The 17,700-nt window shown below is 44.4% G+C and overlaps 2 protein-coding genes across 5 annotated transcripts in view; both read left to right on the top strand.

Annotated features, from left to right (window-relative positions):
* MAPRE1 (microtubule associated protein RP/EB family member 1) overlaps positions 1-13,199 on the top strand; it is a 36,350-nt gene extending 23,151 nt beyond the window's left edge. For all 3 annotated transcript variants that reach the window (XM_064572933.1, XM_064572931.1, XM_064572932.1), the window contains exons 6-7: positions 3,940-4,092; positions 5,738-13,199. In XM_064572933.1, coding sequence (XP_064429003.1) covers positions 3,940-4,092; positions 5,738-5,794 — 210 coding nt within the window. In that variant the 3' untranslated portion in view covers positions 5,795-13,199. The remainder of the gene's footprint in view (positions 1-3,939; positions 4,093-5,737) is intronic.
* A 133-nt stretch (positions 13,200-13,332) lies between these two features.
* Positions 13,333-17,700, top strand: part of EFCAB8 (EF-hand calcium binding domain 8) — a 65,157-nt gene continuing 60,789 nt past the window's right edge. Inside the window, exon 1 of one of the 2 annotated variants that reach the window (XM_064572930.1) lies at positions 13,333-13,460. In XM_064572930.1, the coding sequence (XP_064429000.1) occupies positions 13,386-13,460 (75 nt within the window). In that variant the 5' untranslated portion in view covers positions 13,333-13,385. Of the gene's footprint in view, positions 13,461-15,538; positions 17,674-17,700 lie in introns of those variants that run through there. The other variant, XM_045885533.3, reaches the window with a different exon arrangement.

The raw sequence follows: 17,700 nt of genomic DNA, 5'->3' as shown, positions 1-17,700 counted from the left end.
GAGGATGAGAGGAGAGAGAGAGCACATGAGATGGGGGAGGGTCAGAGGGAGAAGCAGACTCCCCGCTGAGCAGGGAGCCCGATGTGGGACTCGATCCCGGGACTCCAGGATCATGACCTGAGCCGAAGGCAGTCGCTTAACCAAATGAGCCACCCAGGCGCCCACCTGAAGTATCTTTTTATTTTTTATTTTTTTATTTTTTTAAAGATTTTATTTATTTATTGAATGAGAGAGAGAAAGCACACGAAGCGGGGAGGGCCAGAGGGAGAAGCAGGCTCCCCGCCGAGCAGGGAGCCCGATGCGGGACTCGATCCTGGGACTCCAGGATCATGACCTGAGCCGAAGGCAGTGGCTTAACCAACTGAGCCACCCAGGCGCCCCTGAAGTATCTTTTTAAAAGTTCACGGGAGTCCAGGGGCGCCTGGGTGGCTCAGTCGTTAAGCGTCTGCCTTCGGCTCAGATCATGATCCTCAGGGTCCTGGGATCGAGCCCCGCATCGGGCTCCCTGCTCCGCGGGAAGCCTGCTTCTCCCCCTCTCCCCCTCCCCCTGCTTGTGTTCCCTCTCTCGCTGTGTCTCTCTCTGTCAAATAAATAAATAAAATCTTTAAAAAAAAAAAAAAGTTCACGGGAGTACAATTGTCTTCACAGATGTTAATAATAAAAATAAAAATAATGGACGTTTTTAGAGTGGTTTGCCATTGTTCTAGTGAGTACTTCACTTTTGCATTAGCCCTGTGAGGTCTCACAGATAGGGACAGTGTGTCTGGGGAGGTTAAATGACCTGCCTGGAGGGTTGAGCCAGCTGCCCCAGCCCTGCCTCTGGAGTACTTGGGCTTGTGCAGGGTTTCCTTTTTTTTTTGTTTTTTTTTTAATATAAAGGATTTTTAAAGGTTCTCTCCAGGTTGACAGAGTCCTTACCTGTAACACCCTGGTACTGACTCCCTTGGCTCATTTACCTTATCTCTCTGGCCTCTTGGAAGTATTTGAATTTGTGGCACTTGACAAAGGTGTGGAGGTCTGGGAGACATGACTGATGTGGGGAATAGAGCCAGACAGGCTTCTTCGGGCAAGAAGCAGTGTATTCTACACGGGTTACCTCATGGTGTCCGTTTCTTTAGGAGATCTGCAGCGATTCTGCAGTCTTAAGGCATCCTGGAGAAGTTTACTTTGAGTTGATTTGAGTCCAGAGCAGTACTGTTCAAAAGAAATAGAATGCAAACCAGAAATGTGAGGCACATAACATAATTTAAAATTTTCTAGTAGCCACATTAAAAAAAAAAGTGAAAAGAAACACATGAAATTTCTTCTAATAACCCTTTACCCAGTGCATCCAAAGTGTTATCATTTTAACATGTAATCAATACAAATAATCATCAATGAGCTACTTTATGCTTGAAGACAAGGTTTTTGAAATCCAGTGTGTATTTAATATTTACTGCTTGTCTCAATTGCATTGGCCACATTTCAAGTACCCAAATAGCCGCTTGTGGCTCCTAGCTACTCTGCTGGCCAGTGCAGGTCCAAAGCATTCTCCTTGGGTTTCCTAGGTTATAGCTATTACTTTACTACAAGAGAAGGTTTAAGAGTGGCACTGATTACTAGCCACAGAGTTTTAATAACCTCATAGGTAAGCATTTAGAGGAGTGGGGAGTGAAAGCCGGTGACTTATTAGTGTATACTAATTGTTTCTTGTAGATGCGTACTTACTGAATGATATCACGGAGGAATGCTGCTTTGGCCCCTCAGGTGGGGCCCAGAAAGCTGGGTTCTGGTGCCCTTGATGATGTGTAGGACAAGGAAGTTGGAGTGGGTTTGTGAACCATGAGTGATGGACTCCAAAGTGTAGTAAGCTGTTTTGACCTCCCTTTACTCCTAAGTCACTAATGGGATTAGAAGGCCTCTTCCCTGGCTCTTGGATTTTAGAACTCAAGATTTAAGGCAGCTTCCTACTGCTGGGGTTGGTCAGCTCTTGCCCCCCCCAAAAGCTTTATTTATTTATTTTAACGAGAGTGTGAGTGTGAGCTGGGGGAGGGGCAGAGGGAGAGAGAGGATCTGAAGCGGACTCCATGCAGAGCCCAGTGCGGGGCTTGATCTCACTACCCTGAGACCATGGCCTGAGCTGAAATCAAGTCAGACACTTAACTGACTGAGCCACCCAGGTACCCCAGCTCTTGCCCTTCTATCCTCTCTCATACTCCACTTTGGGACTGATAGTTTATTTATGTGTGTGTATTTATGTGTGTGTGTATTTATGTGTGTGTGTGTGTATAAACTATAAACAAATAAACATATATATATATGTTTATTTGTTTATAGTATATTTTATTGAAATTCTCAGTTATTTGTAAAAGGTGATTTCTGTGGTTGATAAAGGAAGGGTTGAAAGTCTTTTTAAATATTTTTTATTTTATTTTATTTTATTTATTTATTCATGAGAGACAGAGAGAGAGAGAGAGGCAGAGGGAGAAGCAGGCTCCCAAGGAGCAGGGAGCCCGATGCGGGACTCGATCCCAGGACCCTGAGATCATGACCTGAGCCGAAGGCAGACGCTCAACCATCTGAGCCACCCAGGCGCCCCCTGAAAGTCTTTTTAGAACCTTGATTCTGGTTTGGTTGGTTCAGGCCTTTGATGATGAACATTGAAATTAAGTAATTGACAGAATGGTCCTGGTGGTTCTGGACACCTGTTCTCATCTCTGGATGCTTCTCGACTGCAGCTTATGAAGGGGGAGTGTTCTTCCGCCCTGGCACAGGACTTGATCCTTTTGGCTATGTCTCGCTTCTTTGTGAGGCCGTGGGGGAACTAAAGAAGCTGTTTGCTTCAGTTTTTGCCACTAGTTCAGAAGGTTGGACTAGTCTGTGGTGCCTTTTTGGCTCTCAGAATTCCCTGCTTCCCAAATTGTTTTCAGTAGCTGCACCTTTGATTTCCTGGCTTGGCCTTCCCTGTGGCCCCAGACTCTGTCCCGTGAGGATTTTATGCTGCACGGTATGCCATGTAATTTGTATTTCAGTGAGAGTTAAATCAAATTCACATGTCATAGAGTTGAATATACTGGAATGAAGATGTGCTCTGTGCTTAAAATACACAAAGGGCTATGAGAGTTCTTATGACATTGATTACTCTTGGCTAGATAAGAGTCCTGGCCTAAGCACTGAGATTTATTTCTTCACTGGCCTGTTATGGGAATTAGAGCCCCTCAGCGGGGTGCCTGGAGGATCCTTTAGCACGAGTGGTGAGCTCACGAGATGCTTGGTGGAACGTGCTGGGTCTGCTCCCTGCCTCTGTGTCTTCTCTCCCTTTTGAAACTCTCTTGGGAGAGAGACCAGGCCAGGACTTTCTCCTCCTTTTGAGTTATGGATTACTCCCCCCATCCCCAACATAAGGCGGCCCTGTGTGAACCACTGAGTTCTCCATGCCCAGGTTGCTCTCGCTTCTAGCTGTCTTTTGCTAACAGTAGTCATCTTTAGTCAGTCTTCCTCGCCTGCCTTGGCATTTCTATCCTGCTTCTTTAGACCAGACCTTCTCTTTCCATTGACCTCCACGGGCAGAAAGACTGGATTTCACTGACCAGTGCCCTGGTAAGGACTTGGTTTATGCTTGTCAGCCACTTTGCTGGGCTGGGTTGTGGGTTCTGCATCTGTATTTGTCTCAGGATCCCAGAGTTTTTTCTCCTTGATCTTTTCTCAAACCCTGAGAAGTTCCTCATGATTCCTTGTGTAGCCTGCCTCTTCCTGGGAGGTGTTATAATCAAGGTGGCCACAAACAAGCCTACGTTATTTATCTGGAGCTGAAGAAAACCGATATTAAACAAAAGTGGGTTTTGGTCCATGGTAGAGAGTGTGATGGAAGACCATGTCTCCGTTTGGCTTAACAGTTTGTCTGATATGGTATTGATACATAAACACGGAGTATCTCACCCTTCACAATGTCTTATGCAGGTCAACGTATTGAAACTTACCGTCGAAGACTTGGAGAAAGAAAGAGATTTCTACTTTGGAAAGCTAAGGAACATTGAATTGATTTGCCAGGAGAACGAGGGGGAAAACAACCCAGTATTGCAGAGGATCGTGGACATTCTCTATGCCACAGATGTACGTGTGGACATGAGGATATTTTCTTGCCATTTTGCCATCTAAGACAAAGTAAATTTTATCTGGTTGGTTTTAGCAAACTCAGTGCTGGTGCTTGTCATGTTCCAGGATAGCATTCATCAAAAGACTTTCACTTTGCCCTGTCAAAGTCATCCAGAGGTCACCTCTGCTCAGCCTCAGCCTCTGCTTTGAGGTCTGTGAGCCTTTGAGGCAGGAATAGGACAAGGAGGTGGCTGGCTTGCCCTGCTTCTGTGGTTTATGTCCACTGATAGGTGATGAGTGCCACAAAATGCTTTTAACCCCACCATCTCTACCCCCTGCAACTTGGACCTCTTAGCTCCATTTTATCAGGGCCCCAGGCATGACCTGGGAACCAGGTTCCTGGCCCCTTTTTGATGTCCCCTGCCTGTAGCTGTCAGATTGTATCTTTGTTCCTCCTCCCCAGGAGTGTGCCTGGTTCCCATTTCTTCACAGTACTTTATGGTCAAGTTGCCCGGGATCCATGTATATTATTACACAGCTGAATCTGCTGATATTAATCATGACATGCTAGCTGATCAGGGGAGACTGATTTTCCCTACATTTAGGATTTGGTATCTTGCTATGTCCATTGTTTAATGGCTTTGCTTATTTATAAATTTGCACACCTAGTAAGGTCTGTAGGATCAAGCTACAGTGTTACTTCTTAAGTGTTTTATGGTATGTATAGCAGTATACAAATATAAGGAAATATTAATATTGTCATTAACACTGTTCTCTAAATATACCAAGTGAATTTCAGGGGATGAAGACGGATGATTGAAAAGATGATACTTTGTTCAGTAAACCCTTATTCTGGGCTGCTCTTTGCCAGCTTCATTGAAAACAAAGATGATGAAGATACTTGGTCTAGTCTGAGTATTATTTTAGTGGAGTCCTATCTTAAGTAAATTCAGCTATAGAGATTTAGTTGAAAAAAAATAAGATGGTGGTCGAAGGGAAAGTCTGATTTTTATGGTGTGTAGCCGTTACTAGATGCCAGAATGCCCTAGAGGGAGTGTGAGGTGGGAGCTGCGAGTCGGCTGTATTCCCATGCCACTAATGTTGGATCAGTCTTGGTGGCTACCGTGGGTATTGTGAATATTTTGGGTAAACCCACAACACCCACAATGGCTTGCATGGTCCTTAAGTGCGATCAGAGGAGGGCGGAAAGAAAAGCTGGCTGTATAGACAGTTTATTGAGAGGAGATGGCATGGTACTGAACTTTCATGATGACTTCAGGGATTTTTGAGGGTATATATATATATATATATATTTTTTTTTTTTTTTAACAACCTTACTGAGGTAGAATTGATGTAATGAACTGTACCTATTTAAGTACAACTTGATGATGTGTGAAATCGTCATCATAATCAAGACATATTTAAGAAATCAACTTTTGAGGGTAAATTTATGCTTAGTTTTTGCCTTTTGTGAGATGTTTCCACTGTCTGATAAAGTGGTGGTCACGTGGCCTTGTGCTATTAAACGTCAAGTGTGTGGTAGAGACAGGAAGAGCCGTTGACTTTGAGAGGCTGTAAATATGAGGAAAGTGGCCCCACAGTAGAAACTGATCCTTCATTTGGTGCTGAATAATAGCTGTCCCCTCTTGTTTTCCCGTTTTAGGAAGGCTTTGTGATACCTGATGAAGGGGGCCCACAGGAGGAACAAGAAGAGTATTAATGGCCTGGACCAGCAGAGCAACATCCGAATTCTTCACTCCAAATCATGTGCTTAACTGTAAAATACCCCCTTTTATTATTCTTAGAGGACTCACTGGTTTCTTTTCATGAGCAAACAGTACCTCTTCTTAAAGTGCACTTTGCAGAAGTTTCACCCCTTTTCCAATGAGTTTGAGTTAGGAGCTTTTACCCTGTAGCAGAGCAGTATTAACATCTAGTTGGGTCACCTAGGGAACAAAGAGGCTGACCATGGGGCTCACCGTGTGGACGCTGGTAACACTGATTGCTGGAGAAGGTGTTTTTATGTGATACTCTGAGGTGGAAACCTCAGTAGAGAAATGTAAAGACTGATTTGAATTTTAAGCTAATGTGAAATCTTGGCAGAGAACGTTTTAATAAATAAATGCCTTAAGAGTATTTAAAATATGCTTCCATATTTCAAAATATAAAATGTAACATGACAGGAGATTTTACATGTTTGACATTGTATCTGGGAAGGAAGAAGGGCCAGACCTCTGGACCTTCGGAATCTGCTGTTCACAGGCCTTGCAGGGCTGCTTGAATCCTCAAAGACCTAGACCTTGGCCCAAAAGGAAAGTTTAAAAAGTTGCTCTGTGAAGCCATTTGGTGTCCTTGACCAGTAGTATCCCTGCTCTAAGAAGTAAGAGGCATTGTTGCCTGGATGAATAGAGGGTGTGTTTCAGCCCTGGGATGTTTGAGTTGAAGAGCTTGAATTTCATTGAACATTTCTCTGACGATTTTTTCCAGTTATCCCTGAAATTTCTATGTATTGTGTTTCTTGGGGAATGAGGTATGTCCAGTTTTTAAATCTAACAACTACTTTTGGGGACTTGCCCACATCTCTGGGATTTGAATGGGGGTCGTGTCCCATTTTACTGTCTTTTAAGTTTACATTGAACATGTTTCTCTTCTCTGCTCCCCTCGCCCACTGGGGACTCCTCTTTGGCTCCTTAAAGTTTGCTGCTTAGAGTGTAAGTTCAGCAGGCAGGTGGTCACGCTACAAGTTCTTTCTGGACTTCTGGCAAAGGGAGTGACCATTGAAGGCCATCGCTACCTTGGGATCTGCAAGGCTGGGTGTTCTCGGTACCTGCTGTCCACCGCCCTCCACTGTTATCAGAATACTTTGCCAGTGCACTAATCTCTTTGGAGATAAAATTCGTTAGCGTGTTACTAAATGTTAATTTTCTTTTGCAGAAGATACAGTACCGTGTCTGAATTAATTATTAATATTTAAAATATTTCATTCCTTAACTCTTCCTCATTTGCTTTGCCCCTAGCCTATTCAGTTCCTTTGTTTGGCAGAATTCTGCAAAATGTGTGTCACCCACTACTGAGATTGTTCAGTCCCTGATGTATTTGTATTGATTTGTTCCTGGTGGTAGCTTGTCCTAAAATGTGTGTAGAAAGCAGATATTTTATGATAAAATTGTTGTGTAGTGCATGCTCTGTGTGGAATTCAGAGGAAAACCCAGATTCAGTAATTAACAATGCCAAAAAATGCAAGTAACTAGCCATTGTTCAAATAACAGTGGTGCTATTTCTCTTTTGTGGCCTTTTAGACTTTTGTTGCCCTAAAATTCCATTTTTTTGGGAACCCATTTTCCACCTGGTCTTTCTTGACAGGGTTTTTTTCTACTTTAAACAGTTTCTAAATAAAATTCTGTATTTCAAGAGTGTCATGTCTTCTGAAATTTGTCTTGTCCTGGGTATATTCTTTTAGGTTCAAATGGTAAGGTACCGATTCTTCTTTCTTAAATTCAGAGTGATCTTTTCAGTCTTCCGCTGTTTTTTCAAATGTACTTATTTCTAAGCCTGTTCCTTTTTTCTCCGTTCTTCACATTTCTCAGTCTCCTGCTGTTAGACATTCTCATGTTACCGTGAGAGGTCTTTGAGAAGCCCAAGGCTTGGCCCCGCAGCCTTGAAGCCTTTTCGGGCGGATTCCTCCTGAGAACTGCCGCAGCACAGTGCTGGCTGGCTGCCCCGGGGAGATGCTTCCCCCCTCCCCTGAAAGTATGTTTCAGAGGCAGTGACCACGGTCTGAATCTATGAAATAGCCTGGAATTGTCATCATTTTCCCCTCCCTTTTAAAATTCTATGCTATAAGAAATGAGTTCAAAAGGAGACTTGCTGCCATTTTCAGTATGAAGTAAAGTTAAATGGGTAGGAGGTAGTTTCTGTATGATCTTTAGGGTTCTTGCCACACTTATGGATGCTCTGTAAACCCAACTTGATGATTTTGCCTAGGGTTAAATCCACGTTACTTCCCCTAGAAATTAGTGGTATGGTACCTTTCTTGAAATGTTGTGCACCTTCAGAAGGAATTTGGCACCCCACGTGTTGGCAGTCTACAAGAAGATACCTCCAGGCATGCTTGGAGTTGGTGAAGATACTATATATAGGGTAACGTCAACTAAGAAGTTACCTTGGAAGGAGTGAAGCTGATCCTCTGTGTACCTCTGGCCTAAGTCTATTGACCTTGTTCTTTAGGCTGAGGCCTATAAAGTCTTGATAGGACTAGTTCAGGTTAGGTCACTTGGTGCAGTTAACTTGAATAAGCTGTTTGGTTTGCTTGGCGAGTTCTCTGTTGCTTGAGGAAAGGTAAACACATGGGTCCTCTGGCTGGACTGGGATTTATGATTCACTCAGGCTGGTGGTCCTCAAACTAATGGGCTTCAGAATCACCTGGGGAACTTGACTGACGTATTTCTGAAGTCCATCTCCAGAAATTGAGTCGGAAGATTGAAAATCTGCATTTTACTATGTATCTCAGGCGACATGGGCTTGATGTAGCCCTCAGACTTGTACTTTGGCCTTACATACGTGCCTACAAGTTCAAGTCTGATTCTGATGGGGGAACATCAGATTTGAGTCCTTGCAGGTCCCTCCTAACTTTGTGACTTCTCAGCTAATTGATCTCTCTTGTTCTGACCTGCAAAATGGGGATGATGATGTTGGCCGAAGAGCCTCACTCACTGGGTACTTGTTGGGATCAGTATGAGCTGCTAGAAAAAGCAGCCACAACGTTAGAAAGCCCCGCATAGGTTCTTCAGATCAGCTGACATTCTCTAGAATTTCTAGATCTGAAAAGTTTAGGACAGGGTTTTTGTATCCTGAAAATTCAGGAGGGCACTGCTTAAGATAGGCTTCCAGTACTTTGTAAAGTAAGTAACAAGTTCCTTTACTGTTTCTTTTTCAGCTTGGTGGTGGTATTGAGGAGTCCAGCTCCTTTAGGTTTTCAGATTATGATTTTCATCCTGTTTTTCCTGAGGGAAATTGAAGTCTAAACACACATTTCACCATTTTCTTTGAAATGAAGATTCAGTGATTCAGTAATTCACATTCATTGATTTAAAAACTTGTATTTTCTTCAAGGTGTACTCTCTAGAATGTAATATGGTGTTGGACAGGAAGCAGTTTTGCTATAACCAAAGTGACTCTAGAGAAGTTTTTCTTTAAGGAGTATTTTACAAGGTTTGGTATGAGGAGCTCCTTTTGTGATATTTACCACAGTTCACCATAGTCCACAAACACAACCTAGGCTTTAAGCCTGATGAACCTAATGAGATCAGTGCGGGTGACCCAAATCTGGCTGGTGTCAACAGAGCGCATGGAAGTAGAAGTAATGGCTTGAACCACACTGACCCTGAGCCTGTGGTCAGTGTTGAGGTAGAATTTAGGACGATGTCCTACTTTTGAGTTCACACAGTGTAGGTTAGCCACCAAAGCCTAGAACTTTGTAGATGGTATCAAGAGAGAGAGTTAGAATTGCAGAGTGATCTGTCAGCAGTTGGCAGTTCTGTCACATCTTACCTTAAAAATTAAAAAAAAAATTCCTCCCTTTTCCTGGTTTATTTGAAGTGTTTTCCCCAGTCTGCAGGTATTGTTGGGATTGGCTGGGTGCAGGCATGAGCAAGAGGAGGAAGAGGAATTTATTCTTTTTACTAACCCTAACCCTAACTTTAGTTCTGGTTGTAGAATGAGATTTGGGAAGTTGGTAGGTGTGATTCAGCCCATCTGGGTAAGTCTTAACAGAGCTGGCTTTATGGTTCCTCCTAGTTTTCAGTGGGGGCAGAGAGGAGTTTCTAAGATTCAGCCTTAGCGTGTGAGTCACAAAATTGCAGTGTAGACTATTAAAGTCAAGTCCAGGGTTAAGCATACAAGTGGGTAGACTGAATGTATAAAGGGAGTGTGTGGCTTGAGTCCTCTGACCTTTACCAAAATGAACGAGGGAGTCAGTGGGACCAGCAGTTGAGACCACGGTCCTCCTCCAGGCCTGCATCCCAGGTCTCCAGAGCACAGTTTTTCATTGGTTCAGTGGGGAGTGGGCCAAGGATGGTTTCCCCAAGATCTCTTTTGGACCAGAGACAGTTACTTAGGTCTGTGAAAAGCTGATCTCAGAAAAGAATGGAGGAGTGCCTAGTTCTGGCAAATGATGCCCCTGGGGCCAGTTTTCATCAGGAGAGGGACAGCTTTGGTTCAGAGAAAAACACGATCTTTCTTAGCATCAGCTGCATACACTTTGTATGTGGAAGTTTGAAAAAATTCTCACAATGAAATTGTAAAGTGTACAATTTCTCTGTGTTTTAATAAAAGTTTTGACTCTAGGGGTGCCTGGGTGGCTCAGTTGGTTAAGCATCTGACTCCCGATTTCAGCTCAGGTCATTTTATTTTTTAGAGAGGGAGAGAGAAGGGTGGGGAGGGGCAGAGGGAGAGGGAGAGAAAGAATCCCAAGCAGGCTCCATGCCCAGTGTAGAGCCCAATGTGGAGCCCAGCATGGGGGCACCATCTCACAACCCTGAGATCATGACCTGAACCAAACTAAGAGTTGGTCACCTAGCTGACTGAGCCACCCAGGTGCCCCCAGCTCAGGTCTTGATCTCAGGGTTGTGAGTTCAAGCCCTGCATCGAGCTCCACGCTGGGCATGGAGCCTACTTTTAAAAAAAGTTTGTAAAAGAAGCTTTGACAGGAGAAGTAACAAGTAGTTTAACACGCATTTGGCTGCAAGCTGCAGGGAGAGCTTTGCTAATACAGCAGTCCCACCGTAGCTGCAGAGGATACATTTCCAAGACCCCCAGTGGATGCCCGAAACCGCAGCTAGTACTGATTCCTCTGTGTACTACGTTTTTTCCTATACAGACATACTTATGATAAAATAATTTATAAATCAGGCACAGTAAGAGAGTAGCAACAACTAATAATAGAACAAATGGAACAGTATACTGTAATAAAAGTTCAATGAATATGGTCTCTCAGAGGATCTTAGTGTGCCATCCTCCCCCCTTCTTGTGATGATGGGAGATGGTGAAACGTCCATGTGTGGAGGTGAAGTCAGGCGAATGACGTAGGCACTGTGACGTAGTGTTAGGCTACTGTTGACCTTTGCTTCCAGGCCGCAGTTGGCTGTGGGTGACAGGCCGTGGAGAGTGAATCTGTGGGGAAGGCGGCCTGCTGTACGCCCATCCCCGAATCGCCGTGTAGTACAAGACTCTAGATATGCTGCACTGGGATCTGCTGTGGCTTATCCTAGTTGGGTTTGAGTGACCTGCAGGTTCCTTTCCTCCCTTCCTTGCTCACCAGTAGTTCTACTACGTTTGTATTCATAGTTCTCATATGGGGGCCCTGTTGATTTATTTTGAGGTAGTTCTAGTGATTTTAAGGTCTGTCATACCTCATGGTCCATCTGGATTTTAGCATTCTAAAGGTTTCTAACCCAATACTACCTTTTTTTTTTTTTTGGTATTTTATATGTTTTTCTATAGAAGGATGGGAGAGTTAAATGTATAATTACATATGACTGCTGTTTTTAGTTTAAAATCTGAATCCTGCATGGTTGAATGGAATAAACTGTTTGTGTTTTTTACAGGTAGCTGTAGGCTATCCCAGCTTGCCTCTGTGTGCACCACCCTCCCTATTAATTTTAAAGGCTGAGAGAAGAAGTAATTCAATGTTGAATGAAATAAAAATAATTAAAAAAAATTTCCTAAGAATTTCTAATTCTGTGATTTAATATTTTCCCCCCAGTCCTTAAGAAGTGTTTTCTTTTGGGGGGAGGAGGTGGGTAAGTACTTAATGAAGCACATTGAGAATATGTTTTTTTTTTTTAAATCCTGGTATTTTGAAATCTTTGGCATTTGAACTGTGTTAAAGATTTATTTTAGAGAGTGTAGGGGTGGGGAGGGGCAGAGGGAGAGAATCCCAAACAGACTCCTTGCTGCAAGTGGGGCTTAACACAGGGGCTCCATCCCACGACCTGAGCTGAAATCAAGAGTCAGATGCTTAACTGAGCCACCCAGGGGCCCCTAGGAGATTTTACTTGTGAACATCTTCCTTCCCACTTCTATTTTTAGTTTTTTGGGTTTTGTTTTGTCTTGTTGTGTCTTTTGGTTTTTTAACCTGAGTTATTGATGGTCATATTTTCATTCTTTTTAGGTGGGAGTTTTCTGAGCTTTCTTTACCTAAAGAGTGGAATGCATCTTAATATTTCCCCTTTTTTCTCCTGTTTCTTCCCAGGGAAGGAGAAATATATTTATTATGACAATTTAGCATATTTTAGGCTCATATCGAAAAATTGACAAGTGCAGGAATACATAGATGTATGTATGAAAGCCAACAAGAGTGGGAAACAGTCAAATGTGGAGCCATTCGCCTTGTTTTCTTTTTTCAGTAAATCCTTCTAGTATTAATACCTAGTTTAATAAAACTGATTTTAAAGAGTTGTACCTTTTATGACATTTCATTGAACCACTCTACTTTTAATATTCTACAGTGTGACAAAATTGTGTCTCCATTATTGATGAAACGGGAGCAGACTTTTTCTTTTTTTGTGTGTTGGTGTTGTCTTTGTGGTATAGATCTGGGGAGAATGTCTTGTTTGGTGGTAAATTAACATTTTGGTAACATCTAGGTCACGAAATAGGATTTAACCTGGGTATCTTTAAACCCGGGTATCCATGTCCCTGGTTGAAATCTTCCCAACAGATTTATCTTTGACCAAGTCACCCTGTTGTGTTGTGCCATGGACCAAGATTGAACAGTGCTGCATCTAGTCCAGGGCTCTCTGAGGTTAGATCGAAGGACCCCCATCCACAATGCTCTTGTAGCCTTCCTCTTGTCAAAGAATTGGAGCTCACGCAGAGGACAGCATGGAGAGCTCCTGTGCCTTCCGTGTCCCAACTGTGGGGGCCAATTGGCCTTTTGGTTTTGGTGAATCCTCCTTTATAAGGCCCCCTGGCATTTCGCACCGTTTCCGTGAGAGGTGGGCACTGTGCTGTGTATGTCCTACGGGGCATGTTGTACTCATACTTGTCCTGTCTGTGCTGTAGCTCCTGTCGTTGCTGTAAGCTCAACTTTTATCAATAAAGAGAATGTCTCACATCGGATGAAAGATGGCTGTGTGGTGTGGTTTGTGGGATGGATTCTGATGTTCCGTTTTGTGTTCTGCACGTGGAACTGTCTCGTTCTCCTGGTTCTAAACGTGGCCAGCTGACTGCGGAAGCCCTCGGGGTTCTGCAGTGACGTCATAGAGGAGCTCCTTGGGACTCCGGGACAGCGCCAAGATGTCTCAGTTGAAATGGAAGTCGAAAACCAGCATACCTCTGTCAAATGTAGCCAGCAAGGTTACCTGGGGAGAACACACTGGTTCAGGGTGAGTGAGGGTTTGGAGTTAACGTTGTCTCCCGGAGATTGGAAACACGGGCCACAAGATGCATTTGCCTGCAACCAAAGGCTGAACAGGAGGGCATCTCTGTTTCCAGGACAGCTGTAACTGTGTTTGGCCTTAAGTCATCTGTCTGTATGAATTCTTACACACCAATTCCGCAAACCAATGATTCTCTTCCCATACCTGGTATGCTCCCCTAGTGGCTGTTCCAATCTTTCTCCCGTTTCCAGGTTTGTGGCGTGCTCCACCCCGCCACGTCCTGCAGAGCAGGGAAAGGTGAGGGAGTAGATGGAGGCCAGTGGGGATGGCTTCTCCTTAATCTTAACCTGTTCTCTAATTCTAGATAGAAATTTAATTTTTTTTTTTTAAGGTTTTATTCATGAGAGAGCATGAGCAGGGGGAGGGGCAGAGGCAGAGGGAGAAGCAGGCTCCCCACTGAGCAGGGAGCCCAAAGCGGGGCTTGATCCCAGGATGCTGGGATCACTACCTGAGCCAAAGGCCGACGCTTAACCATCTGAGCCACCCAGGTGCCCCTAGAAGTTTAATTCTACATCTCAATTTTTTTCCTTCACTAGTAGAGTACTAGTATTTCTCTCTGCTTCTTATTCTTACTCTTAACTTTTCTCTTGGGTGTCTCTTGCCCTCAATCCGTATTTTTCCACTTGTTTGGTTCATGAAAATACACAGAGAAGGGTGTTTTGGTGAGACACATACTTACCACTCATGAAACTTTTAGTAATTTGAAACAATTAAAAATATTTAAATAGTTGTAAGAATGGTATAAAGAACTTGCATTTGTCCAGATTGTGAACATTTTGCTTTATCATTATACATGTTTGTTGAATTCTTGAGAATAAATTACATTGTACCCTTTTGCCCTTAAATACTCGTGTGTATTAAGAACAAGGACATTCTCTCTCTCTTTTTTTTAAGATTTTATTTATTTGAGAGAGAACACAAGTGGGGTGGAGGGGCAGAGGGAGAGGGAGAAGCAGACTCCCCGCTGAGCAGGGAGCCCAGTGCGGGCCCTGATGCCCAGACCCTGGGACATGATCTGAGCCGAAGGCAGACGCTCAACGGACTGAGCCATCCAGGGGCGGCTGGGTGACTCAGTCGTTAAGCGTCTGCCTTCGGCTCAGGTCGTGGTCCCAGAGTCCTGAGATCGAGTCCCGCATCGGGCCCCCTGCTCAGCGGGAAGCCTGCTTCTCTCTCTCCTACTTCCCCGCTTGTGTTCCCTCTCTCTCTGTGTATCTCTCTGTCAAATAAATAAATAAAAATCTTTTAAAAAGAAAAGAATATACAGTCCGTGTTCAAATTTCACCAGTGGTCCTACTAATGGCCCTTAGAGCCCACCCCCCCCAGCCCCCACAGCTCTAAATACTGGAGTCCCCTGCCCAAAGTGCTTTGAATCTGATTCTTTGTGGGCCTGTTGCCCAGTGCATAGTTTCTGAGGGCAGCCCCCTAGGTTTGAGGTGGCCGTGGAGCAGTGGAGGTGAGGTGTGGCTTGCATGTGGGCTGGGGTGTCTTGTCAACCTGCCACCATCCACAAGCCCCTTAACCAGGACGGGTTGAGTGTGGTGGGTGGGCAGAGGACTTGGAAGCTGGTTCTGTCCACACTGCCAAATTCTGGCACTTTGCTGAGGAGTTCAAGAACTGTAAATTTGAAACTGGTTTTCCAGGTTATGGAAAGTATTTGTCAAGGTAGAAGAAGAGAATGTGCTTTATTTAATAGTATATTAACTTGATTTCTAACTACTTAAAACGACTTGCTCTGTGGACCTGTATTTGTTCTCTTGTTCTCAGCCCCATAATTGTTAAGGGTAGTCCTGTTTACAAATGTGTGTATGTATGTCTGTGTATGTACACACATGTTCTTATATGTGTAAATACATACCTATTTGTCATTCTTTTATTTATTTTTTATTTTTTTATTTTTTTCTAAAGATTTTATTAATTTGACAGAGACACAGCGAGAGAGGGAACACAAGCAGGGGGAGTGGGAGAGAGAGAAGCAGGCTTCCCGTGGAGCAGGGAGCCAGATGCGGGGCTCGATCCCAGGACCCTGGAATCATGACCTGAGCCGAAGGCAGATGCTTAACGACTGAGCCACCCAGGCGTCCCTGTCATTCTTTTATAAAAATTGGCATCGTACTGTGCACTTTTTGCATCTTTTCTTACTTATTACTACCTATTGGAAATCCCTGCTAGTCCTCTGCTGAAGGCCAGGTTCAGCCTTTTGAGTGCTGTGGGGATGTTCTGAGCGCAGGCGTACTGATTCACTCAGCCGCTCCTCTTCCATAGCCAATTTGCCTTATTTTTTGCCACTACGAATGATGCTGCAGCGACCACTCCCAGCCAGTGGTCTTTCACAGATGAGTGATGTAAATCGCTATCCACCACTTGACCTGCTCCACCGAAATAAATCCTAAAGATTGCCATGAATGTTTTTTGAATTAAAAATGGAGAAATGCATGATTTAGACTATAGAAATCCTCCATAATCTCACCTGCCAGAGATAACCACCACTAAATTTGGAGTGTATTTTTCCAGGCTCTGCATGTGCCAACATATACATACACAATATTCTTTTTTTTTTTTTTTTTAAGATTTCATCTATTTACCTGACAGCACAAGCAGGGGGAGCGGCAGGCAGAGAAGCATGCTCCCCACTGAGCAGAGAGCCTGGCATGGGGCTCAATCCCAGACCCCAGGATCATGACCCGAGCCAAAGGCAGACACTCAACCAACTGAGCTGAGCTACCCAGGTGCCCCCATGCACAATATTCTTAACAGAAGTGGATCTATCAATCCACTCCTGCAGCTTTTTTCCTCAGTGACCTTTAATGGCTGTGTTCAGTGGCCTTGTCTTTTTCTTACCCTCTCCGTCCACTTTGAGGCTTCCTTCCTCCTGTCTTTTGCATGTTTCCCCTCCTCTTTCTATCCCCTAAATGTAGCCAGTCATCAGTTTCAGGCCCCATATTTCCAGGTATTTGTTTCTCATTTCTAATTGGACAGCCCAGCATCACATGCATGAAGCCACTTTCCCTCCTTGCTGCCTTTCCTGGAAATGTTACCCTCAGTTACCCTGGTTCTTGGCTTCCAAATTTCCTTTCCTTTGGCTCCTTTCTCTCCTTTGGTTTTCACATCTGAGCTGCCGCCAAGACAATTTAGGTTGGGACACTGTTGGCCAGTCTTCAATCTTCCCTCTGCTTATGCTGATGAGTTTCCATAATTGCCCTTCATCCTGCTCGGACTCCCTGGCGAAATACTGGAGCTTCTACATTCTGCTTCCATTTTTCTTTCCTCTCTTCTCTCCCACTATTCCTCCCCTCCCCACACCCTCAGGAGCTCTTTGTCAAGCCAGTCTGGCTCATTAGCTCTGTCCCCTGAGCCTGTCTGGGGCTTGACTCTTTCCTGGCCATTCCCCTGCCATCCTAAAAAGCTCTTTGGATTCTTGCTGGTGAGGCAGACTGACACTCAAATAATCCTAACAAAGTGCTGTCTTCCATCTTACATGGAGGAGCCACTGACCTAGTAGAAATATGTCCTTTCTATTCTCAGAGTAGAACTCTGTGGACCGCACCTCTCCCATACTCTCATGTGATCCCATGTTGCAGTGAGGAGGATTCCGTCCTTCCATAGAGGTCCTGTCTCCAGGCGCACAGGAGGGCAGATGGGGGAGGGGGAGGAAGTGGAAAGTAGGGCCATCCTTCACCATCTCCGGACCCTGTGTTTGACCCTTTGGACATGTGCCTGCCCCTGGACATTCTTTTCCCGGTATGTGAATTGTAGTTGGTCTCCTAACTGCATGGCCTCCTAAGCCCCTTCTAATTCTGTAGAAAGTGTGGCCTGCTTTAGGAATCCTCTGGCATTCACTTGAGAAGCCCCAGGGCTTCAATAGGACAACTCCTTCCCATCAGGGGGAGGAAGGCTCACAGGGATAGGCTTGGGAAAAGCTTCCTGCTGGAGGAGCTCCTGGGGAAAAAGGATGCTCATCAGATGCGTGCTGGGGGTGTCTGTGGGTACAGGTAGCAGCCCCCGACCCCCGACCCTGACTTCTTTTCCACCCTCTTGTGACCTAGCTAGGTCAGCCTCCCACATGGTCTTAGAAAGTTGGAATAAAGTGACCATGATTCCCTTTTCTAGGTCAAGACCAGTGTCTTCCGAGGACTTAAGAGAGAGCCCTCAGTCTCAAAAGGTAAGAAAACTATTTGAGGTTGGTAAA

Source organism: Mirounga angustirostris, unplaced genomic scaffold (genome assembly GCF_029215605.1).
Source record: "Mirounga angustirostris isolate CCGP_5_RB_7025 unplaced genomic scaffold, mMirAng1.0.hap1 SCAF_10, whole genome shotgun sequence".
Classification (NCBI taxonomy): Eukaryota; Metazoa; Chordata; class Mammalia; order Carnivora; family Phocidae; genus Mirounga; species Mirounga angustirostris.
Note: the sequence above shows the minus strand (reverse complement) of the source record. Positions and strands in the feature narration are given on the sequence as shown.